Source organism: Aquarana catesbeiana, linkage group LG03, assembly GCF_042186555.1.
Source record: "Aquarana catesbeiana isolate 2022-GZ linkage group LG03, ASM4218655v1, whole genome shotgun sequence".
NCBI lineage: Eukaryota > Metazoa > Chordata > Amphibia > Anura > Ranidae > Aquarana > Aquarana catesbeiana.
This window is the reverse complement of record NC_133326.1, coordinates 688325124-688350893: the sequence shown is the minus strand read 5'-3', so window position 1 is coordinate 688350893 and position 25770 is coordinate 688325124. Positions and strand designations below refer to the sequence as shown.

At 45.0% G+C, this 25770-nt stretch overlaps 1 protein-coding gene across 1 annotated transcript in view; it reads right to left on the bottom strand.

Moving 5' to 3' along the window:
- The window catches only part of LOC141134156 (uncharacterized), a 54093-nt gene that overhangs the window by 17823 nt on the left and 10500 nt on the right, over positions 1 to 25770 (bottom strand). Inside the window, exons 2-5 of the mRNA XM_073623741.1 lie at positions 21845 to 21891; positions 18318 to 18418; positions 9326 to 9353; positions 76 to 233 (exon numbers count right to left, since the gene is read on the bottom strand). Coding sequence (XP_073479842.1) covers positions 76 to 233; positions 9326 to 9353; positions 18318 to 18418; positions 21845 to 21854 — 297 coding nt within the window. The 5' untranslated portion in view covers positions 21855 to 21891. The remainder of the gene's footprint in view (positions 1 to 75; positions 234 to 9325; positions 9354 to 18317; positions 18419 to 21844; positions 21892 to 25770) is intronic.

Sequence of the window (25770 nt, the reverse complement as noted above, 5' to 3'; positions counted from 1 at the left end):
GTTGTTAAGTTTTAACGATGAATGAACTCAGCTAGTTTATAAAGTTAGGAAGCTGCACGGAAAAAGAATACTTACATAAGTTTGCCCTCCACAGCAGTCACCATCGGAGGTCAGGTAAAGGGAAACCACGTCCCTATAGTATGGCTTACGAAGGCGTAGGTTCAGTGAAGGTCCACAGCACTCCACCTCCTGATGTATAGTGAACAGATCCTTCTTGTTCTTGGTCTGAAAAACTGAATGATGGTTAAGGTCAATGGTTTCTAAAGAGTTCCTCTAAACATAAAAGACAGACACTATACTGGGAGCCTTATGTACTAAATATGATCTTCCATTGCCGGCAAGGATGAGAAGTATTCACTAGACTCAGCCAATGACATCCTTTTCGCCTACTCTGCGTCTGCCCCCTACACACATGGTGGTAGGTTAATGGTGTCTGAATTAAGTTGTACTGTATATGCCTGTTACACATCAACTAATAAACCATTTTAGGTATCATGTTTAAGTCTAGGTTCACAGCTATGCGTTTGATGTGTTTTTCAGGCACATTTTGCATTTTTAAACCCGCATTTTTTATGCATTTTTGCTTGTATTATTCAGGCATTTTTCATTTTTTTTTCCTTTTAACCACTTCCGGACCGCCACACACCGATATACATTCTAACTTTGACGGGGGATATCGTTGTTATGGCAGCAGCTAGCTGCCATAACCCCATTATCGTCTTGTTCGGCCGGCGGTCCGGTTTCAGATAAAAGTGGTCTCTGCGGCAGATTCGCCACAAGATCACTTTTATTGGTGGTGGGAGAAGGCCCCCCCCCTCCCGCCGGGGCCGTCGGCAGCAGCAGAGGCCATCGGACGTTCACCCTGCCTGGGCATGGAGACGAGTGAGGGGAAGATGGCCCCCACCCGTCTCCATGACATTGCAGGACGGAAGCAAAACATCACTTCCGCCCATAGCTCTTAAAGGGCCATTTAAAAAAAAAAAAAATTTAAATGACAAATGTATTTTTTTTATTTTTTGTTATTGCATTTTAGTGTAAATAAGAGATCTGAGGTCATATCGCTCTATCAGCATCGGGCTCAGGTGTCTATGGAATGTTTGACCATTCTTCCAGAAGCATATTTGGGAGGTCAGGCACTGATGTTGGACGAGAAGGCCTTGCTTGTAGACTCTGCTCTAATTCATCCCAAAGGTTTTCTCTTGGGTTGAGGTCAGGACTTTGTGCAGGCCAGTCAAACTCGCTCATCCATGTCATTATGGACCTTGCATTGTGCACTAGTCAAAATCATTTGGTGGAGGGGGGATTATGGTGTGGGGATGTTTATCAGGGGTTGGGCTTGGCCCCTTAGTTCCAGTGAAGGGAACTCTTAAGACATCAGCATACCAAGACATTTTGGACAATTTCATGCTCCCAACTTTGTGGGAACAGTTTGGGGATGGCCCCTTCCTGTTCCAACATAACTGCGCACCAGTGCACCATACAAGGTCCATAAAGACATGGATGAGCGAGTTTGGGTGGAGGAAGTCCAATTAGTCACATTTAATGAATAATCGGCGTCATCCATCCATCCTCTCCCGGAGATTTGTTATTAGCCATGTTTTTAAGGACTTTCGCCTTTTCGGCTGTAGAGATAGGGGCGTTTCATGAATTAAAAACTTTGCTGTCTTTGCAAGGAAGAGGAATGGCTTTTTTTTTAAATCAATAAGAATTTTATTGAAAAACAGCAATAAATCAGACACAGCACAGTTTGCAAGATCATATACATATCAGGCATAAGTTTGCAACCCTTGGTACGTAGCACTAAATCACAAACACTAATTACAACCGCATACTATTTAGCTCAAACACAAGACTAATCAAACAGTGGATTTCTGTGAAGGAGGACGATCCCGGGTGGGGAACACGTTCCAGTGACTATCGTATCCCTTCTACAATAGTAGACCTACTATAATTAGATCAGCTGGAGCTAGACCAGGAACCTCCAGCTAAGGCCCCCAAATTTTATTGAATTGTTCACACTGCCCCTGTGCTGATAAATGTATTTTTCCAACCTGATAGTATCTCCCATTTGATTCAGCCATTCTTTCACTGTGGGGGGTTCCGTTGACTTCCAACGTCTCAGAATTATTTTCCTAGCCTGGAAAAGGGCCCTAGCTACCGCTAGTCTAGAGGGTTCCCTCTCTGGGGAATCTCCAATAATTCCCAGCAAGCATAGTTTAGGGTTTTCCTTGAGACAGACCTGAAATACTCGGTTAATAGTTCTTATCACATACTGCCAATAGATATGCAATTTTGGGCACAGCCATAACATATGGATCAGATCACTGTGGTCTCTCATGCATCTTGTACAGGCAGGATCGTCTTGCACACCCATTCTCGCCGGTCTAGCTGGCGTGTAATGGACACGCAAGAGTAAATATAGCTGGGACAGCCTTTGAGCCACATTTAGGGAACACCGGGGAAACTGCGGCAAGTGCCTCCTCCCACTGGTCCTCCTCAAAAGCCCCAATGTCATTTTCCCACTTGGATATGACCCCTGTAGTACTGTCAGGGATGAATTTTTTGAGCAGCATGAAATAGCTGCATGATATAAAGCCTTTGTATGAGGTTACTTCCCTCATATAGTTGAAAATGGGTGTTATGCCGCATACACACGGGCGGACTTTTCGACGGACTAGGTCCGGCAGACTTTTTGACGGACTTTCCGACTGACTTTCGAATGAATGGACTTGCCTACACATGATCAACCAAAGTCCGACAGATTCGTACGTGATGACGTACGACCGGACTAAAATAAGGAAGTTGATAGCCAGTAGCCAATAGCTGCCCTAGCGTCGATTTTTGTCCATCGGACTAGCATACAGACGAGCGGATTTTTCAACGGGACTCGAGTCCGTTGGAAGGATTTGAAACATGTCTCATTTCGAGGTACGTCGCACTTTTGGGAAAAAAAGTCCCCTGGAGCCCACACACGATCGAATTATCTGACAGAGTCCGGTCCGCCGGACCAAGTCTGCCGGAAAGTCCGCTCGTGTGTACGCGGCATTAGACTCTGAGTCCATGCGTCGGTTCCCAGTTGGGTCTTGACAGCATGTTGGAGTTGGAAATAATAAAACAGCATAGAGGCAGGGAGTTCAAATTCCATCTGTAACGTATGGAATGAGCGTCATTTGCCGAGAAATGGCTTTTAAATATGAAGAAATATAGTCCTTAGAGAATTGGGGAGTGTCCCTATCATCTTTTAGATTGTAAAGTGAGAAATAATATTTTTGGAAAGCATTTGCGATTTCTTTCGGGTGGTAAACTTTAGTGCCATCTATAGGATTATGTATGAAGGGTAAATTTGATCTCGCTTGTCTCTTTTTAAAGTGACCTGTGAGGAGTTTGTCAGCTTTATTACTTTGGAAATAAAATTTTGCTTTAACTTTTTTCAAGACTTTCTCATGGTTAGATATCAATAAAAGGCGGAGTTCCTGTCTACACCTAAGAAGGTCAGTGACATTTTTTTGTAGTAATAGAAGTCTTGGTTAGGGACTCTAATGTTTTAATTTTACCCAGTAAGGAATTTACAGCCTGCGTCCTCTGCCTCTTCTCTCTGGCCCAACACCAAACATAAAACACATTAGAATCAGGAGTAGAATTAAGCTGAAAGTATTCTTGTATTTAAGGTTTAAGTTTATACTCTTTTTTGAGACAGGAGAAATGTGTTGTTGCTCCACATAGTAAATGGTCGAACAGCATTTTGTGGGAATTTCAGAGACCTGGTTCAACAGCTCTCATGATTGGCTGGCAAACATTCAAGGGTATACCCTATACCGCAAGGACAGAGAGGGTAAAAAAGGGGGAGGGGTATGCCTATATATCAAGAATAAAGTACAAGTGAATGTGAGAGATGACATCACTGAGGGGGCTAGGGAGGAGGTGGAATCTTTATGGGTAGAGCTCCAAAGGGATGAAGCTAAGGGGAAAATAATACTGGGAGTATGCTATAGGCCCCCTAACCTGAGGGAGGGAGTGGAGAAACAAATTGGATTAGCAGCAAGGATGGGAAGTGTTATCATAATGGGGGATTTTAATTATCCAGACATAGACTGGGCGGAGGGAACCGCGCATTCATTTAAGGCTCGCCAGTTCCTTAGTGTCTTGCAGGACAATTTTATGGGTCAGATGGTAGACGCACCAACTAGAAATAAAACATTACTAGATCTACTGATTACCAACAATACAGACCTGATAACAGATGTGGAAATACGGGGCAATTTAGGTAACAGCGATCACAGGTCAATTAGTTTCAGTATAAATCACACAAATAGGAGATATGAAGGGAACACAAAGACACTGAATTTCAAAAGAGCCAACTTCCCTAAACTACAAACCTTGCTAAAAGACATAAATTGGGATAAAATATTAGGAACAAAGAATACGGAGGAGAGATGGGTTTGCTTTAAGAGCATATTAAATAAGGGCATTAGCCAATGTATCCCATTGGGTAATAAATTTAAAAGAGCGAACAAACATCCTGGATGGCTTAACTCCAATGTAAAAATGCATATAAAAGCAAAGGAGAAGGCCTTCAAAAAATACAAGGTTGAGGGATCATCCACAGCATTCAGAATTTATAAAGAATGCAATAAGAAATGTAAGGGTGCAATTAGGATGGCTAAGATAGAACATGAAAGACACATAGCGGAGGAGAGCAAAAAAAATCCCAAGAAATTCTTTAAGTATGTAAACAGTAAAAAAGGGAGGACAGACCATATTGGCCCCATAAAGAATGAGGAAGGACATCTGGTTACAAAGGATGGGGAGATGGCGAAGGTATTGAATTTATTCTTCTCCTCAGTCTTCACGAGTGAATCGGGGGGCTTCAGTAACCAAAACTGCAGTGTTTATCCTCATGACACAACACAGGAAGCACCTACATGGTTAACAGAGGACGGAATTAAAATTAGACTTGAGAAACTTAACATTAATAAATCACCGGGACCAGATGGCTTGCATCCGAGGGTACTTAGGGAACTCAGTCAGGTGATTGCCAGACCGTTGTTCCTAATTTTTACAGACAGTCTATTGACTGGAATGGTACCAGCTGATTGGAGAAAAGCCAATGTAGCACCAATATTTAAAAAGGGCCCAAAAAACATCCCTGGGAATTACAGACCAGTTAGCCTAACATCAATAGTATGTAAACTCTTGGAGGGGATGATAAGGGACTATATACAAGATTTTAGTAATAAGAATGATATCATTAGCAGTAATCAGCATGGATTCATGAAGAATCGTTCTTGCCAAACCAATCTATTAACCTTCTATGAGGAGGTGAGTTGCCATCTAGATAAAGGAAGGCCCGTAGACGTGGTGTATCTGGATTTTGCAAAAGCATTTGACACAGTTCCCCATAAACGTTTACTGTACAAAATAAGGTGCGTTGGCATGGACCATAGGGTGAGTACATGGATTGAAAACTGGCTACAAGGGCGTGTTCAGAGGGTGGTGATAAATGGGGAGTACTCAGAATGGTCAGGGGTGGGTAGTGGGGTTCCCCAGGGTTCTGTGCTGGGACCAATCCTATTTAATTTGTTCATAAACGACCTGGAGGATGGGATAAACAGTTCAATCTCTGTATTTGCAGACGATACTAAGCTAAGCAGGGCAATAACTTCTCCGCAGGATGTGGAAATCTTGCAAAAAGACCTGAACAAATTAATGGGGTGGGCGACTACATGGCAAATGAGGTTCAATGTAGAAAAATGTAAAATAATGCATTTGGGTGGCAAAAATATGAATGCAATCTATACACTGGGGGGAGAACCTCTGGGGGAATCTAGGATGGAAAAGGACCTGGGGGTCCTAGTGGATGATAGGCTCAGCAATGGCATGCAATGCCAAGCTGCTGCTAATAAAGCAAACAGAATATTGGCATGCATTAAAAGGGGGATCAACTGCAGAGATAAAACGATAATTCTCCCGCTCTACAAGACTCTGGTCCGCCCGCACCTGGAGTATGCTGTCCAGTTCTGGGCACCAGTCCTCAGGAGGGACGTACTGGAAATGGAGCGAGTACAAAGAAGGGCAACAAAGCTAATAAAGGGTCTGGAGGATCTTAGTTATGAGGAAAGGTTGCGGCACTGAACTTATTCTCTCTGGAGAAGAGACGCTTGAGAGGGGATATGATTTAAATTTACAAATACTGTACTGGTGACCCCACAATAGGGATAAAACTTTTTCGCAGAAGGGAGTTTAATAAGACTCGTGGCCACTCATTACAATTAGAAGAAAAGAGGTTTAACCTTAAACTACGTAGAGGGTTCTTTACTGTAAGAGCGGCAAGGATGTGGAATTCCCTTCCACAGGCGGTGGTCTCAGCGGGGAGCATTGATAGCTTCAAGGAACTATTAGATAATCACCTGAATGACCGCAATATACAGGGATATGTAATGTAATACTGACACATAATCACACACATAGGTTGGACTTGATGGACTTGTGTCTTTTTTCAACCTCACCTACTATGTAACTATGTAGCATGATCCTCTCTCAACGTAACAGAGACAGGAGCATGGTCCAACCTTGTTATAGAGTGAATGGCGGCACAAGATACTTTATGTAGCAGATGAAGGTCCATTAGGCAATAGTCAATTCTTGCAAAAGATTTATGTGCTGACGAAAAAAGGTAAAGTCCTTTTCAGTGGGGTTAAGGCATCTCCAGACCGGCTTCGTGCATGAAGTAGTACAAATGGCGGTTGTAAGATGATTTAAAAGCAGTGGTATGCAAAGTGGGGTTGAGGAGAGAATTAAAGTCTCCACACCATAGCACATGCACTTGTTTCATTTGTTTAACTTTTTTTAACAGTTTTCGTCGAAAATGGGCTTGACCCGTGTTTGGTGCATATGAGTTCACTATGGTGTAGATGGTGTTGAGACTATACACTAAGGTCAGATATCGAGCCTGAGGGTCCTCAGCAGAGTTATGTCTTACAAATGCTACTGAATTTTTAACAGCTATAAAAATTGCTCTTTTCTTCTCAGGAGCATTAGCCATCATCATGTGAGGGTAGTCCTTATTAGAACATTTAGGAGGATTGACCTTCAGGACGTGTGATTCTTGAATACAAAGAACGTCTCTTTTTAACTTTTTTGCTTCCATCCATAATGCCCTGCGTTTATAGGGGCTGTTGAGCCCATGGGCGTTGAGTGATACAATTTTAAGCACCATGAGGTGTACACTGGTTGCTGATCACAGCTCCCACTGTGTCAAAGGGCCAAAGGTGGTAGAAAGGATACGTTGCAGCACCTGGAAGTTGGCTTGATGTAGGCAAACTCCTTGGGTCACAAAATAGTTGAGGATGCAGAAAAATGTTAAATGGATAGAAATGCACTCATAACCCTGTAACGAAAAGGAGGATAATCCGGTGTTCTTGGAAAAGGACAATAAAGAAAAACACATAAAACAAAAAATTGAAAAAGCAACCAATAAAAGGGAGTGAAATATTTCACAGAGCAGCATATGCTGGATCCAACAGTTGTGGGCTGGGAACTTTCAAAGGCCAAACTCCATGCGGAGAGCAGATAACCCTTTGCAATTGACTATATCTGCTTCATGAAGGAAGAAGAAGGCCCGAAGGCTATATTACATTTGCATCATCGGCAGTTTCTCAATCACGACTCACTCTGGAGGGGGAATGCTTTGAGTGGAAGGGTTCATCTTCAGGTGGAAGTAGGCCCCAAATCCTAGCAAGGAGGAGGCCTTCCGCTACGGGGCAGCCATCTTTTGTGATAAGCAACTTGGCAGGGAAGCCCCATCTATATATACGATATGATGGTTGCGCAGGATCTTTGCTACACATTGCATTCGTTTGCGCTCCATTATTGTGTATTGGGACAGATCTGTAAATAGCTGGAGATGGGCGTAAGGATCAGGCAATGGCGAGTTGGGTCTAGCGAATTGCTTAAAATCATCTTTGATGTGGAAAAAATGTATTTTTGCAATAACATCCTGAGGCACATTATCAGGCAAGCAGGCTGGTTTTGGGAGCCTATGAGCATGGTCGAACACCAATTCTTTCTCTGGGATATGCAGGAGAAGAGTAGCAATCATCTGTTGTATAGACCGGCCAAGATCTGCAGATAACACTGTTTCAGAGATCCCTCTGAATTTCACATTATTCCTGCAAGATCTGTCCTCAAGACCTGTCAGTTTAATCTTAAGAGCTGTCATTTCCTCATCATTTTTCATTATGGGCATCAACTAGCTCATTGTGTCCTGAGGCCTACTCCATTTTGTTCTCACTATGATGCACTCGGTCCCCCAGTTCCGAGACCTCAGCTTTCACTTGTGCCATAAAGGAGACCATGTCTCTGTGTAATGAGCCCTTTAAAGATATCAGCATATCTTTCAAATAGTGTCCATTATTGGCTGACCTCAAGTTGGAAATTCCTCCAGAATCTCCAACAGCTCCCTTGTGTCATCCCTGGAATTAAACTCCTCTGCCATGTGCTCACCTGCTCCAGGACGATCGAGGGCATGATTCGGCTTGTTCTTTATAGGGCTTGACAGAGGTGTGCTGCCGGAGGATGAGCGGGCAGATCCTCTCTGTGACCCACTTGGATGGCCGTCTCCTCCTTTCCCTCTGCTTGGTGATCCACTGCCTGTGGAGGCCAGAAAATGGCTGCCACCATCTTGGGCTGAGAGAGAGTCAGCCGAGAGGAAGAAATCTCAGCTTCCTCGGCCCCTCTCTCATCTTTCTCTTCCCTATGTTGTGCCTGAAGGTGCTGGATCCCAAATGGGCACAGATGGTGTAGATAATGCTTCCCCACATTGCTGCAAAGCTCTCCACAATAGACGGTGGCCCCCGAAGCTCGGCTAAACAGCAGCCATCTACAACGGCAGCTATCTCTGCCCCCCTGAACTCAGATTTAAAGGTGGACTCCAGGAAGATAAACACAAAGCATTGTGGCTCTGTAATCAATAATACATCTTTACCAGTTCCCGCCTGCCCACACTACAGCTACTGCTGGTGGGTGGTACGTGTAGGCTGGATCACCTACATGGACACAGCAGATTGCGGCTTCCGGTACCCAACCACTTTTAGCAGCTAGGGTATCACATGGTCGCTATGCGATCACATGATCACAATGAGTTTCATAACAGCTGTGCTTATTATTGTGATGCTGTGATTTGCCCTCAGTTATCACATGGTACAGGGTGATGTGATTGGCCCAGATGCCATGTGATAGCTGAGGGCCAATCACAGCATTATTGTGAAACAACCAGCACAAAGGACAGGAAGCTCTATAATACTCTCTATTCATTCCATTCTCTTACCTTTATCCTTTAATATCACTTCTTCCACCTGAAAGTAAATAAAGAAATGTGTTATAAAGTTATTATTTTGGTAATATTTTTTTTTTCTTTATTTTTCCTGTTTCTGTGTTTTGCTTTTATAGATCATTATTTTTTGTGAATGTGTCTCCTATTTTATCTATTTGTAAATTAATCTACCTGAAAACTGATGTTCCAGTTACAGTGAACTCTGGGGGTCTGGAGCAACCACAGGCATCTTATATTTTTCTATAATTTCTATAATAAAATGTTGGTCTCTTTGATAGAACAGCTCTTACGTTCCCCCAAAATGTGATATTTCAGCGTTTGATAGATGCTAGAGAGGCATTATGAGGGGTTGCCATCATCTCTTTGCTGAATTCCCAGGTCTGTATACCTGCTGTGCCCATTATGAGGGGTTCCCATCATCCCAGTGCTGAGTTCCCAGGTCTGAACACCTGTTGTGCCCATCATGGGAGTTAATTTTGTTTATTGAAAAATCTTACAAACAACAACTTATATACAATAAAACCATAATAAATAAGTAAAACATATTTACAAAGTAATTGAATATGATTATACAAAACAAGAACATAATAAACGGTGCAAACCAAAATGCGCATAACACAATCCCTACGGGAGAGCCAGACTAAGGAACATCACCGTCACCATGCATGTAGCCTTTTATCAAAAATATATATTTGATCTTGAAAATCTAGGGGAGTGAATCAAGAATACAAAGAAAAGCTGCACACCCCGAGATCAACAGGCAGCAGCTAGAGTCCTGATATTCCTCCACGCCCTTATCCAAGCCTCCTGCTGCCGCCTGCCTTTCTCAAAACCCTGAATCTTCCCAACCTCACCCAGAATGTCCTGCACCACCACTTTCAACAGGGAGGATTTTATTCCGTAAGGATACCTGACACCTTGCACTCCACGTGAAATAATGGACTACTAGACTAACTAAAAAAAGTGTTTCCAAATCATAATCCCGACGAGTCTGGAATGCCCCATACACCCACTCTGCATAACTCATATGGGGGAGGAAGGGTATACTCAGAGCCCTCCCCACCCTCTTGTACACCTCTATATTAAAAGGGCATTGAAGTAGAAAGTGATCCATTGACTCCACCACTCCTCCACACTCCACTCTCGGGCAGCCCCGATCACTCATGGAAAGAAACTTCAAGTTGCCCTTCACATATAGTTTTCCATGAAAGGCAAGCCAAGCCTGATCCCTAAACTTCATTTGGATTCTCTCCAAATTAATCAATCGCAAACCCACCCCCAAAACAAGGCTTGGGTAATCCCTCAAGGCCAGTGGCTCGCAAAAAGCAGAGCTCATGATCCGCTTCTCAAGGAGTTTCCTTGGAAGAGATCTGACTTCTCCTGCTGTTACTTGCCACTGCCGAAACATTTTCAAACACGGGGCAACATAAGCCGGGAGCTTATCATGCTTGACCCTCAGGCTTTTCACTGGCCCACCATTTTCCCAGTCTCACAGAAAGGGCCTAAACCAGGACTGGAAAATACCAACCCACCCAGGCGGTCTCTCTGCCAACATGTTACCAAGATTGTACTTCACAAACATCAGAGAGAAAAAGACTACAGGGTTGATCATCCCTAGACCACCCTCCCGCCTAGGAAGGTAAGTCACATTCCTTTTGACAAGGTTTATTTTGTTTCCCCATAACAGCTGGAAGAAACAACTATAGACCCTGGTATAGAGAGAAACTGGCAAAACGCAAACAAAACTGACATACAGAAAAATCGGAATCAGGTATGTCTTGATCAGATCAACCTTTTCCCTCAAGGAAAGCTGCCAACCCTTCCAGCTTGCCACCTTGACATCGGCATTCTCCAGCCTGTTCACCCAATTTGCATGACCATAGTCACCTGGGCTGAAATCAATGCCTAGAACTCTAATTTTTTGTTGGGGCTCTGGGAAGTCATCCGGGAGAACAAAGCTCTCACCTTCCACGCCCATCCAGAAAGCTTCACACTTGTCCCGGTTGACCTTTGAACCTGATGCCCCTACATACTGCCTTATCACTGAGACCACCTCCTACGCCTCTGCAGTCCAAGAGATAAAAACAGAAACATCATCAGCATAGGCCACAACCTTCAAAGGAGGCTCACCAGCGATGCCCAAAGGTACCCCAAAGGTACCCCACACAAAGGTCCACTCTCTAGCCTTCTAATGAAGGAGTCGATTGCAAACACATATAGCAGACACCCCTGACGCACACCCGAGCCGACCGCAAAGGGCTGCCCGACCCAACCATTAACCAGAGGAAAGATTTCAGCCCCTTTGTACAAAATCTTGAGCCAATCAATAAAACCCCCCCTCCAGGCCATATTTGTCAAGAAGGAGCCACAAGTACTCATGATTAACCCGATCAAAGGCCTTAGCCTGATCCAATGTCAGCAAAAATTTACCCCAACCAGCAGCCCTACAACGCTCCAAGGCCTCCCGGACAGCTAACACAGCTGAGAAAGTGCTTCTAGTTTGGACCGAACAGTGCTGGTGGCAGGATAACAAACTGCCTGCAACTGGTGATAATCGCCAGAAGAAAATCTTTGCCAGTATCTTTCTATCGACATTAAGAAGGCTAATGGGATGCCAATTCCCAATCATCGAAGGATCTTTACCCTTTGACAGAAGGATCACTGCAGATTGCCTCATGGAGGGAGGGAGAGAACCCTCATTCAAACAGCCATTAAACACTCCGCAAGGTAGGGAGCCAGGATCGTCTAAAAACATTTACAAAATTCGGATGTCAAACCATCTGGCCCTGGCGTTTTCTTGATGGCTAGTTTATCAATAGCTTGGATTACCTCATCTGCAGTGATTTCATCTGTCAAATTCATCAAAGGAACATTACTTTCCAGTCCTGGTGTAGAGTCCAAAAAACCCAACATCCTTGTCCGATCAAGGTTCCTTCCTCCCAGGAGATTGGCATAGTATGACCTGACAACCTCCAGGATCCCTGACTTAGACTTCGTCAGAGAGCCTGTACTGTCGCTCAGGCCATTGACCGTCTTAACTGCTATCGCTTTGTTTACAGTTCTGGTAAGGGTCAGGCGAATGGTATTTCCCATAATCCCTCTCCTGAACCAAAGAGGCGTACCGGTCATATTGATGTCTCCTAAGGAGGAGCTTCACCTCAGAGATCGCCCCAGAATCTCCTCCATTCGAAACAAGGCGGTCAAGTTTTCTCCGCAAACGCTAGTAGGTGATATACTTATCTTGCTGCTTCTTTCTTCCTATGGCCTTGAAAAGCCCAATAGTCCACTGTTTAACAAGCTCCCACCATTCTGACTTGCTGTTGCAAAAGTCTAGGATCGTTACATGCGCTTGAAAAAAACCCTCAAGGGATTGTCTTACTGTTTCGTCTTCCAGGAGGGCCGAATACAATCTCCAGATACCCCTCCCCCTAGGTGGCATGTCTGGGGCATTCAGAGTCACAGATAGAATACAGTGATCAGAAAACTCTACTGCCCGACACACAGGTGCCAAAAAAGCGGAGTCTCCCTTTAAAAAAACCTATCTATCCTACTCTGACTATTACCTCGCTGAAAAGTGAACCCCGTGCTGTCTGGGCAGCGCTTAATGTGCGCATCTACCAGACCTGCTTCCCTAACTATCGCATTAAGAAAAAGGGTGTCATAGCCCAGCTTATCTCTGAAACCTCTCCTGTCTTTAGACCTAGTAATGGTGTTGAAATCACCTCCAAAGATAACCTGCTGGGCCGTAAAAAGAAAAGGCTTAATCTTTGTAAAGAGGCATTTCCTGTCCCACTTCATCTGGGGGCCATAGATGTTAATCAGGCGCAAGTCCTGCCCCCTCACAGAGACGTCTAAGACCATGCATCTCCCTATCTCTACCTCAATTACCCGCTGGCACGTTACCATACCAGAAAAAAGGACTGCAACCCCGCTGTAAGGCTCGGCCGCAAGAGACCAAAATGAGGGACCACGTCTCCACTCCTTCTTTGCCAGATGTATATCGGCCAGACTACTCAGATGGGTTTCTTGCAAAAACAAAATGTCAGCATCAAACTCGCTGAGCAAAAATAAGGCCATTTGACGAGCACTTACTGATTTTAAGCTGGCAACATTAATGGCTGCCACTTTTAATGGAGTGGGAACTGCCATTAGGGTAGTTGAAGCAGCCGTTTCTTGCCTGACTACTCCCTCTTCCTGGAGAACCAGTGTGCTTCATTGCACCCTGGCACTCATCCTCCATAGAGGATGCTGAACTGAACGAGTCCCACTCATCATCATCATCATCATCAGACAGGACCTTAAACTTATTTTCCAAAGGCAAAACTTTAGGATTTAAGGTAACTGAACCTCTTTTTTTCCTTCTTTTGCCCCTCCTCCTCCTATCCTCCAACCACTTCATATCATCCTTCGACAAACCAGACTCAACAGCCTCCCCACACCTATCCTCCCCTTCACCCCCCTCCCCCCAACTCCCCCTTCCCTTACCTACCACCAGGCCAACCTCTCCACCATTTTCCCCACTCCTCTGCACCCCACGATCCTCAATAGAAACCCTGCAGCGTCGGGGGAGGGGGATTGGAACCACACCTAACGCACCTGCCTCAGCACCTCTTGCTGCCTCTGCAATTTTAGAAGACACAGAAGGATTGGACACATTTTCGGCAACTGATACCTTACCTACAGAAGACACGGGCACACTAGGTAAACGAACAGACACATTAGGTATTGGCACAGACTGGGGCACCACAGACTGGGGAGACACATTAGGTATTGGCACAGACTCAGATGAACTCACAGGCACCCCAGCTGCTGAGCTCTGAGCATCCTCCATGTCCAGGCGGAAGAACTCTCTCATGAGCTCAGGCTTGTTGTGCATTGCCTCAGGACACTGACTGTAAGGATGTCCAACCGCATTGCACAGATTGCACCTGATGATATTACAGTCCTTCGCCAAATGTCCTATACCCTGACACAGAGAGCACTTCATCACTGGACAGGAGGATGCAAGATGCCCTTTATCACCACACTTATTGCAGAGCTTTGGCTGGCCTGGATAGAAAATGGTCAGCCTGTCCCTCCCCAGGAAATCTGAGGATGGCAGATGCTGGACGACATTGTCAACGACCTTTAATTTTAGCTGCACAGACCACCCCTCCGTCCATATTCCCCGATCATCTACAATCTTTTTTAGGGGGCCTAGGACGTCTCCATACCTCCTCAACCAAACAGTTAAATCCCCTTTGCGGTATGGACACATTACTGACAAGAATTGTCACCATTTTAATGAGGGGTTGGCGTGAAACAAGCTTGGGGATGAGCCCTTTCCAGTCAGGCAGGCCCCTACACACATGCTCATTCTTCTCCCAAAATATGTCCAAAGACTCCGGATGGATAAAGGACAAATCATACTCATAGGAACCCCCATCTGCAGGATTTTATCCACCACTGCCCTCCTATGTGGGGGGATTCCACCGCCTTCCCATTTTAACTGAACAACATTTCTCCTTTAAACAGGGAGGAAGATAAACCATTTTCATGCTCCTTCCCTGCTTGCTGCCCCCTCTCAGATCCTGTAGCAGCAACACCATCATAATTTTTTTTACACCAGCAGCATTTGCAGTCTTGTCCTTAGATACATTCAAACCTGCAGGCAGAGAGTCTGAATCAGCTGGGACAGCAGTCTTCTGATTAGCAGAGGCAGGACTCTCCCCCTCCCCCTGCTCTGAACACACAGTTTCTTTTCTGGGATCAATCACAGTCATGGCTGCTGCAGACTCCTGGAAAGTTGTAGCACTACTGCACCCAGCATCTCCTCCACCATTCACGGGAACAGCCGCTGTGCCTGGTCCAGGCAAAGTCTCTGTATTGTCCATGGACCTCTCTACAGACTGAAGCTGACAGTTATTAGCAAATGTTATTGCATGCTGTGTATTGTCTATGGGTCTGGGCTGACTGCCTGCAGCACTACAACCCTCAGCAAGCACACTGTCATTAAAGTTCATACCATCCTGCAAACACACTGTACCTGCACCTGCTCTCTCCACAGGTCTTTCTTCCACAGGGCTAGGAACGGTGTCCATCTTCTCCTCATCATCCTCCGGACCCACTTTCTCACTCTCTGCTGTCTGTGCCTGCATCTCCTCACTGGTCTCCTCACCCTCCATGCAGGAAGCGGCTCCTCTTCTCATTTGGCTGAATCTTTCTTCATTCTTATATTTTTCTTTAAATGCTCCACTATTCTCCTTCAGAGAACTGACCAGTTATTTCTGTTTCTGCAGAGCTTGTTCCAGATCTTTCAACTCAGGCCTCAGAACCGGTCTTTTCTTGCTGAACACTTTGGCACAAATCTGTTTTTTCTTTTTAAATTCATTTTTCAAAGCTACCAATTTCTCCTCTTCCTTCTCAGTCCGCTTCAGTGTTTCAACAACCCTCCGTCTAAAGGCAGACAGGGACTCATCTTTCCTTGGGCCAGACCCAGTGTCTTTCACAGGCTGAGGCCTATCCAGGGGGCCTCCACCAGGGTCCTCCCCAGGATCCAGCATCACTCCTGGGGAAGAGGAGCAACTCTAGCCCCTGGTCTCTGGAAGCACAGGAGCAAAGGAACCAGCAACCTCACACCTCGCTGTTAAGGAGCAGAATGTCAGTTTCCCACCATCCCTGTACTGAGTTCCCAAGTCTGTACACCTGCTGTGCCCATTATGAGGGGTGCCCAGCATCCCTGTGCATACTTGCCAACAGTCCCGATTTTCCCTGGACAAGCCCAATTTTGGGACCCTCGTCCCGATCGGAGCTCGTCCGTTTAAATTCCCGGATTTTGCTTTTCTGTCCCGTGAAAATCGGGGGAATGTTTTAGCAAAAACAGCCGGCGGGATACAAGAAGATGGCCGCCCGCTGCCACCGTGAGGACTGCTCCCCTTGTGTTCAGTGGAGAGGGGAGGCCCCTCCCCTCTTCACTGAACACATGGAGAAACCCGGGAAATGCCGCTGAAGGGGACACGACAGACGCGGCCGGCATGAAGGAGGGAGGCAATGGCATTTCCAGGGTAAGAAGTACCTGTAGGCTTAGGTGATCCATTGGATCTGGGACATGTCATGATTTTTGTTTGAAAAACTACAAAAAATTTTCGCCTGCAAAACTGAGCTGCCGGAAAAGTGTGGTAACCCCTAGTAACCTATTGAAATGTGCTTCCAATGGTTGGATGATAATCTGAAATCTGGTCACAGGGGGTCTCTGTATAATCCACAACCAGCCAGTGCTTACTATAGCAGATACAATCTAACCATATAAAGTGCAGGATCACAATGCATGCCTGGCCGTGTCATTAAAGAAGTGTGTCGGTTCCTATGCACATCTGAACAGCTTGCTATTATCCTTATAGGAGAGCCAGCTTTGTGTTGAACCTTTTTAGGGGACTTTAGTTTGTTAAATAAGAATGGTGCCAGTATTAACCCATTACACCCAGGCAGCCCAGAGTCCTATCAGTGGGTGCTCCGATTATCCCAGACACTCCAGATGATGGATCTGTCATTGCCTTGCAGTGATCCCCGCACTCACCTCCAGGCTCTGGCTACACCTCGCTCCGCGCCGGGCTCCGCACTGCCAGCTCTGCGCCCATCCGTCTCATCAGTGTGATCCTCATCAGATGTAAGAAGGACTGATGGGGTCACCAGATGTAAGAAGGACTGATGGGGACACCAGATGTAAGAAGGGGCTCCGCTGATGGGAACACAGATGTAAGGAGGGGCTCCGCTGATGGGGACACAGATGTAAGAAGGGGCTCCGCTGATGGGGACACAGATGTAAGAAGGGGCTCCGCTGATGGGGACACAGATGTAAGGAGGGGCTCCGCTGATGGGGACACAGATGTAAGGAGGACTCCGCTGATGGGGGCACCTGATGTAAGGACGGACTCTGCTGGGGGCATCTGGTGGCGGGCGAGATGGCTGGTGACACGCTCAGGGCTCCCACTGATTCTGCATTATGGTGAGTTGAATGATTTAATTTTATATTACAATGTAATAATAGAAATAATGCGCTTCAATCATCCTGACAACATAACAACCATGGTGCCGGGATGATTGAAGCGCTAACACCAGGTGTTTGGAGAATCTTTATCTGCTGATTGTTAAACTCTGGAATAAACATATTTCTATTGTGGTGTAGGATATGGGGCTGCTGTCCCTTCATTCCCCCCCCCCCCTTTCCCTCTCCATCCCTCATTCATCTCAGACTCTAACCACACCCCTTTGAGCCACGCCCATTTAAGCCACGCCCACTATTTCACGTAAACCACACTCATTTTTTTTTCCATTTTTACTAGGCCATGCCTAAAGACGCATGCCCTGCCCCCTAATTATAATGCAACTCCACCTACTGCCAAAAAAGTGTCCCTAAAATTTTCTTTTACAATGTTGGCAACTATGCCTGTGCTGACTTCCTGGGTCTTTACACCTGCTGTGCCCATCATGGGGGGTTCCCACCATCCCTGTACTGAGTTCCTGGGTCTGTACACCTGCTGTGCCCATTATGAGGTGTTCCCACCATCCCTGTGCCGAGTTCCCAGGTCTGTACACCTGCTGTGCCCATTATGAGGAGTTCCCACTATTCTTTCATGATTTTTTTTTTTTATTATGGAGAATTCAACAGCAGGAGTTGGGGCACACAAAAGTTGGGAAGGACACCCAAAATCCCGAGGCGGGCAAGAACAGAGTCGGGCATTATGTTCTAGTATGACTGTGCCCCTCTGCACAAAGTTAGCAACATAAGGACTTAGTCTGATGAGTTTGGGGTTGAGGAACTGAATACCTTTAGAATGAATTGGGACACTGATTGAGAAGAGAAGACCCGATTATCGGGTCTTCTCCCTCAACAGCAGTCCCTGACCTCACAATGCTCTTTTGGCTGAATTGGCAGAAATTTCCACAGCAAAAAAAAGACATGTCGGCACCCCACCACCACCCTCCTATAGCTTGCCATATTACCGACCTCTACAAGACACTCTAGTCCCTTTGGCACTATAGCGGTAGAGAAGGAGAAGGGGGATCCATTCTGCCATTGTGGCTGAGACTGGATAGCTGCAGGATATCCTGTAACAACAAACAAAAATAATACTGTGCAGCAAAAGTATTAGAGGTTTCTACAGAGCAAAAAGGATCACATGCAAGCTAGTAAGGAAGGGTTAGAACCCCTGTCAAGTTTTTTGTTTGTTTGCTGTGCCCCTGCTGGGAAGGTTTAATCTTTATTCGTTCTGGCTTTTGTCAAAAAGTGATGAGAAATCAAAAATTTGACAGCTGTCACCAGTACAGGAATATAGGAGAATATTCCAGTGGGGACACTTGATCCTTTTGACAGTTGACTAAGAGGGGATTTCCACAGCTGAAGTGTAATCTGCTTATAGTTTGCCTTTGTGTTCTCCTGTCCAGATTCTGATAAGCCTTGCACCCACAGGCCCCCACAACCACTGAGCCAGGGTCGTGGAGAAAAGGCCCTTCTCCTCGTTAACAAGGCGATATTCTCCTCATTAACAAGGCGATATGCCATGTGGGGTTTAAGGTACCCCCCATGTTGAGGGCATATTGCCTGGTATGATTTGGGGGGGGGTGGGTGGACACATTCCCACCTCACTTTCCTAGCCTGCCGTGCTGCAAGCTTAGATAAGGTGTGGATAACACTGCGCAGACCCAATGAACAATGTGAAGCTGCTACATACAAATATGACCGATATTCAAAACATATAATAATAAAAATGTAGCGCTAAAATGAACAAAAAAGAGTGATGTGGTAATCAGTGGGTACAATACACTGAGACACAAAAAAATGAGTATATAAAGTTCAATGATTGAAGCATATTAGAACTAAGCCATGATGAAAATAAGTGAGAAAAGTCCCATCAGGAAGAGTGAAAGGTGAATCCAAAGTGAATGGAAATTCTTCAAATCTGTGTTTCATCAGCATGAAAATCTCGAATGACAAATAGATTGAATACTCTTACCAGAGATGGTGGATTCGGATGCCAGTGACACCGAATTGAACAGGCTTAGAGATCCAAGATGGAGGTGGTCGTCCCAGGAACCCCGACGCGTTTTATACAATTGGACTTCAACTGGGGCAATTGGACGAAACACTATACTCTTCCTTACACTTGTTTTTATTAACGTGATCACGCTTTTTACTTGTTTTGTTTATTGGTGTGACCCAATAACTATACCATTTTTGATCTGCGCTATTGGCGCATTTAATTTTTTTGCCTCCTTACATTCCGGGATTTTCACGAGGTTTGGACATTACATCACTCCCCCATGGTCCCTCCTGAATGGCCGTTTCCATCTTGATCGGTAAAGCAGAGAGGGGATACCCCATTGAGATCCGGGGTTCCTGGGACGACCACCTCCATCTTGGATCTCTAAGCCTGTTCGATTCGGTGTCACTGGCATCCGAATCCACCATCTCTGGTAAGAGTATTCAATCTATTTGTCATTCGAGATTTTCATGCTGATGAAACACAGATTTGAAGAATTTCCATTCACTTTGGATTCACCTTTCACTCTTCCTGATGGGACTTTTCTCATTTATTTTCATCGTGGCTTAGTTCTAATATACTTCAATCATTGAACTTTATATACTCATTTTTTTTTTTGTGTCTCAGTGTATTGTACCCACTGATTATCACATCACTCTTTTTTGTTCATTTTAGCGCTACATTTTTTTTTATTATTATAAGCTTATTATTATAAGCTTAGATAAGGGTCTGGTGTGTATTGTTTGGGGGGGGGGGGGTGGGGGGGGGCTTCAAGTTTTCTTTATTTTTGTGTGGGGTTTCCTCTTCAAACCTGGAATCTAATTTGGGGAGGACCTTGTGTCTTTTTTTTATGTAACAACCTGTGTGTATAATGTATAATGCAAGGGATATTTATTACATGTATAATGTGCAGGAAATGTATTACATGTTTAACATACAATGGGTATAGAAAAGAATCATCTAGACTTTGCAATATTTGCCCACTCTTCTTTGCAGAACTGCTCAAGTTCAGTTAAATTTGATGGTGACCGTTTGTGGACTGCAGTCTTCAAGTCATTCCACAGATTTTCAATGGGATTTAAGTCTGGGCTTTGACTAGGCCATGCAAGGACTTTCATCTTTTTTCTCCTTCAACCACTGTGTGGTCATTGTTGCTGTGTGATTTGGGTCATTGTCATGTTGGAAGGTAAACCTTCTTCCCATTGACAACTTTCTGTCCGAGGGCAGCAGATTTTTCTTAAGAATTTGCCGGGCATTTAGCCCCATCCATTTTTCCTTCTATCCTGACAAGTGCTCTAGTCCCTGCTGCAGAGAAACACCCCCAAAAGAGGATATTACCACCTCCAGGCTTTACTGTAGGAATGGTGTTATTTGGATGGTGATCTATATTGGATTTCAGCCAGACATTTGCTGTTGAAGCCAAATAATGAAATGTTAGTCTCATCTGACCATAACATCTTTTTCCATGTGGCCTCAGATACTTCAAGGTGCGTTTTGGCAAAGTTGAGTGGTGAATGCATGTGGCCTTTCTTGAGGAGTGGGTTTTTTTCTTCCAACCCTCCCATACAAGCCACATTTGTGGAGAATTTGTGATATTTTTGTCACATGTACACAATGACTTCTCTTTGTCATAAATTCCTGCAACTGCTTCAGAGTTGTTGTAGGCCTCTTGGTATCCTCTCTGGCCAGTTTCCTCCCGACTCTTTCACTCAGTTTGGAGCGACGTCCTGATCCAGGGAGGGTCTGTGTTGTACCAAATACCTTCCACTTCTTAATAATAGACTTTACTGTGCTTCTAGGCATTGACAAAGCCTTTGACATGTTTTTATATCCATCTCCTGACTGTCCACAACTTTATCTCGGAGATCCTGGTGACATTGCCTTGCCACTAGGGTTGCCACCTCATCCCTTTAAACCTGAACATCTTTGAATTACACAGATTCTGAGGCTAATTAAATGCAGATAAGGCACCGAGTGAGTTTAATTACCACCGTAATCAGCCACAGAATCTGTGTAATTAATATGTGTTCGGGTTTAAAGGGATGAGGTGGCAACCCTACTTGCCACCCATAGTTGATTGTTTGCTTCAGTTGCACTACCAGGGACTGAAATTCTCCAGGAAAGGTCTTTTCATGCTAAGCTAATCAAAATGACCACAGCTGATCACAGTTGAAAGGCAATCAGCTTTGTGTGCCATTGAGAAGGTGATTAGCTACACCTGATTGAGTTTGCAAGTCATTTTTAGGAGGGGGTGATCATTTTTTGAACTCAGTGATTCTGTTTTTGAATGATCTTTATTTTTTTCTGACATACAGGTGTTCTATCTTTCACTTGGATGTTATAAGTTGCATTGAGTAAATACAGCTGGATTAAAAAAAACTGTGTCGGTCTTCATTTCAGGCAGCAAAGCAACTAAATGTGATTATTTTTTTTTGGGGGGGGGGGTGTGATTTTTTTATTTTTTTACTATGCAAACTTAAATTCTAGTCCTTACCTGCAGACATGTTTTCCTGAAGACGAAGTCAGAATCTATTTCTGGCACTAATAAGATAAAATAAAGATGATCAGTATGAAAAGAAGTATTTACATTTTCAATAAATTAAATTCTTAATGGCGCCCCCACCCCAGTGGCACCAAGTACCATGTTTTGGCGCAACTTAATTTAAAAAAAGGGCCATGCACTTCTTCTGTGTGATCTTTGTGCAGAGGCCAGAACATTGAAATGAATGGGCTGCCTTAAACGGAAAATGCAGAATCACTCAAAAACAAGCAAGTACTGTCACATATAAATTCACAATATTACCAAAAGTATTGGGACACCTGCCTTTACACGCACATGAACTTTAATGGCATCCCAGTCTTAGTCTGTAGGGTTCAATATTGAGTTGGCCCACCCTTTGCAGCTATAACAGCTTCAAGTCTTCTGGGAAGGCTGTCCACAAAGTTTAGGAGTGTGCCTATGGGAATGTTTGATCATTCTTCCAGAAGTACGTTTGTGAGGTCAGGCGCTGAAGTTGGACGAGAAGGCCTGGCTCACAGTCTCCACTTGAATTCATCCCAAAGGTGTTGTATGGGGTTGAGGTCAGGACTGTGCAAGCCAGTCAAGTTCCTCCACCCCAAACTCGCTCATCCATGTCTTTATGGACCTTGCTTTGTGCGTTGGTCCAAATCATTTGGTGGAGGGGGGATTATGGTGCGGGATTGTTTTTTAGGGGTTGGGCTTGGCCCCTTAGTTCCAGTGAAGGGAACTCTTAAGGTGTCAGCATACCAAGACATTTTGGACTATTTCATGCTCCCAAGTTTGTGGGAACAGTTTGGGGATGACTCCTTCCTGTTCCAACATGACTGCACACCAGTGCACAAAACAAGGTCCATAAAGAACTGGATGAGCATGTTTGGGGTGAAGGAACTTGACTGACCTGACCTCAACCCGATAGAACACCTTTGGGATGAATTCGAGCAGAGACTGCAAGCCAGGCCTTCCCGTCCAACATAAGTGCCTGACTTCACAAATGCACTTCTTGAAGAATGGTCAAACATTCCCATATACACACTCCTAAACCTTGTGGACAGCCTTCCCAGAAGAGTTGAAGCTGTTATAGCTGCAAAGGGTGGGCCAACTCATTATTGTAAGACTGGGATGCTATTAAAGTTCATGTGCCCTAATACTTTGGTAATATAGAGTAGGTGTGAATGGAGCTCTAAACTGTGTGTGTTACTATTAAAAGGGTATAATGAGTGTATGTAAATGGTTAACTACAGGGATAACTGATCCCACTGATAACTAGTCTGCTGGTGCCTACATTGTTGTCCTGCAAGCTGGAAGATCTCTGCTTAGGCTTAGGGCAATAGTGCAATACGGTAATAGAGAGTGCAATACGGCACATTGTGGTGGCAGCGGTGGGATCTGAGACTGCTACTGTCACAGGAAGTACTGAGGCAGGCAGCTATTGTATGTACAGAAGTCTGCTGGCCTCTCCCCCTGAGCCTGCACTGCATAGGGAAGCACAGATATACTACGGCAGGTCGGCTCTCCTGTGCGTTAATGCCAAATTCAAGTGGCGCGTCACGGACCATAATTCACGGTGGCATCGCAGTGCATTGCTGGCTGATTATTGGCCAAGCATGCACTATGACCTGCATGGTTGGCCAATCACAGCGCCGTCTGTACAAAGATCCGTAATTGGCCAAAGCCAGGGTGGCTTTGGCCAATTATGGCTCAGGGGGTTTAGTACACGCCCCAAACTATATAAGGCCGCCTGCGTGGTGGCCTTGTGTAGTGTGTTGCGGCGGCGGAAAGATAGACAGAGAGACGGTGTCATTTGATTTAAGTTAGATAGAGTAGGCAGGCGAGTCAGTTAGCTGCAGTCACAGTGTATTGTGTATATATATGCATCCTAGGTGCAGGGGCTGATCCGGGGGGGGGCAACAGGGCAATTGCACCCCCCCCCCGAAATAGTAGCACTGACATGTCATTGAAGCCAGTGCCTCTGCCGCTGCCTCTGCCCGAGTCTCTCTCACATCAGCCAATCAGCGGCGCTGAGAGAGAGACTCGCACTGACTGAGCAGGATACCAGGAGGAGGAGGAGGTGGGTTGAGCCTCTTCCCTGCACTCGTTGCTAACGCCAGGGCCGCCTGGCATCTAGCATAGAGTGACGTCAGTGAGTCACGTCGGACTCAGACTCGAGTCTGAAAGCCGACGTGACGGTGACAGGTCAGACGGAGCTGTTGCCTGCTGGAGCCTCAAAACAGCAGAGACTGTGTGTTCCGTTCTGCACTAACATGTCCAGCGTCCACACTGCAGTCAGTGGTGGCAGAGAGGAGCACCAGCATTCTTCTTTCTCCGTGTCTGCCCCTGACTGTGTTGGCCCCACCCACCTGTACCTCCTCCCTCCATGATCCATCTTTTCCATACTACAGGCCAGCGCCACCCCTTAATTAGTGTTGGCTCCACCCACCCACCTCCTCCATCTTCTCCACCTGGCTTGCGCCTGCAGAGCGGCGTGAATTGAATACAGGAGGAAAAAGACTTATTGAGAAGATTACTGGATCCATCCATCCATACTATCCATCTCCACTCCGTCTCCATTGCTCCTTCATGGGAACCCCTCCCCTCACCAGACAACCAAAATAATTAACTAAACGTGAGTAAAAGAATGAATGCATGTCATGTGTCAAATCGCAAAATACATGTGTGCCATATTATGTATGAAAAAAAAAAAATTAGTCTTCACTTGTTCAATCTTAACCCCTTCAGCTCCGAAAAGTTTTACCCCTCCTTATGACCAGGCCATTTTTTGTGATACTTCGCTGCGTTACTTTGACTGGCTGACAATTACGCTGTACCCAAATAAAATTGATGTCCTTTTTTTCCCAATAGAGCTTTCTTTTGGTGGTATTTGATCACCTCTGCGGTTTTTATTTTTTGCGAAAAAAAAATTTTTTTTTGCTTTTTCCTATAAAAAAAATGTCTTCCTCAGTTTAGGCCGATATGTATTCTGCTCCATATTTTTGGTAAAAAAAAATCACAATAAGCGTATATTGATTGGTTTGCGCAAAATTTATAGCGTCTACAAACTATGGGATTGATTTATATTTAATTATTTTTTACTAGTAATGGCGGTGATCAGTGATTTTTAGCGGTACTGCAACATTGCAGCAGACAGATCGGACACCTAACTGACACTTTTGACACTTTTTGGGGACCAGTGACACTAATAAAGTGATCAGTGCTAAAAATATGTACTGTCATTGCACTAATGACACTGGCTAGGAAGGGGTTAACATCAGGGGTTGATCAAAGGGTTAACTGTGTGCCTAGGGGGTGCTTGCTAACTGTGTGGGGGATGGACTCACTAGATGAACAGAGTTATCCATGTTCCTGGTTAGCAGGAACACAAGATCACTCTGTTCATCTCTGACAGAACGGCGGTCTGCCTTGTTTACATTTGCAGACCGCTGTTCTATCTCTGTGGGGAGCGATCATGGGTGGCTGGCGGACATCGCTTCCGCCAGACCCACTGATTGGCTCCCCCTCTGGCCAAAATCAATAAATCTAACAATGAATTTAAACACTGACATGGAAATCGAGCAAAAAATTTTTTCAGGCAGTGCCCCTCCCGAGACTAGACTCTGGATCTGCCTTTGCCTAGGTGTTGTGTATATATATATATATATATATATATATATATATATATATATATATATATATATATACACTGTATTCAATTTAGCTAGATCTGTTCCTGTTATTCTCTTCCTACTGACAGGCAGGCAGGTGTTTTTACAGTATTTACAGCTACCTGAAGAAAATTCTTCTATTAGTACCACAGGCAGCTACAGTATTTACAGTTAGTGTACTGTGTCCTCTGCACAGTGTGCACCTAAAGCTACCTTAAGAAAATTGCTGGTGTTCTTCTG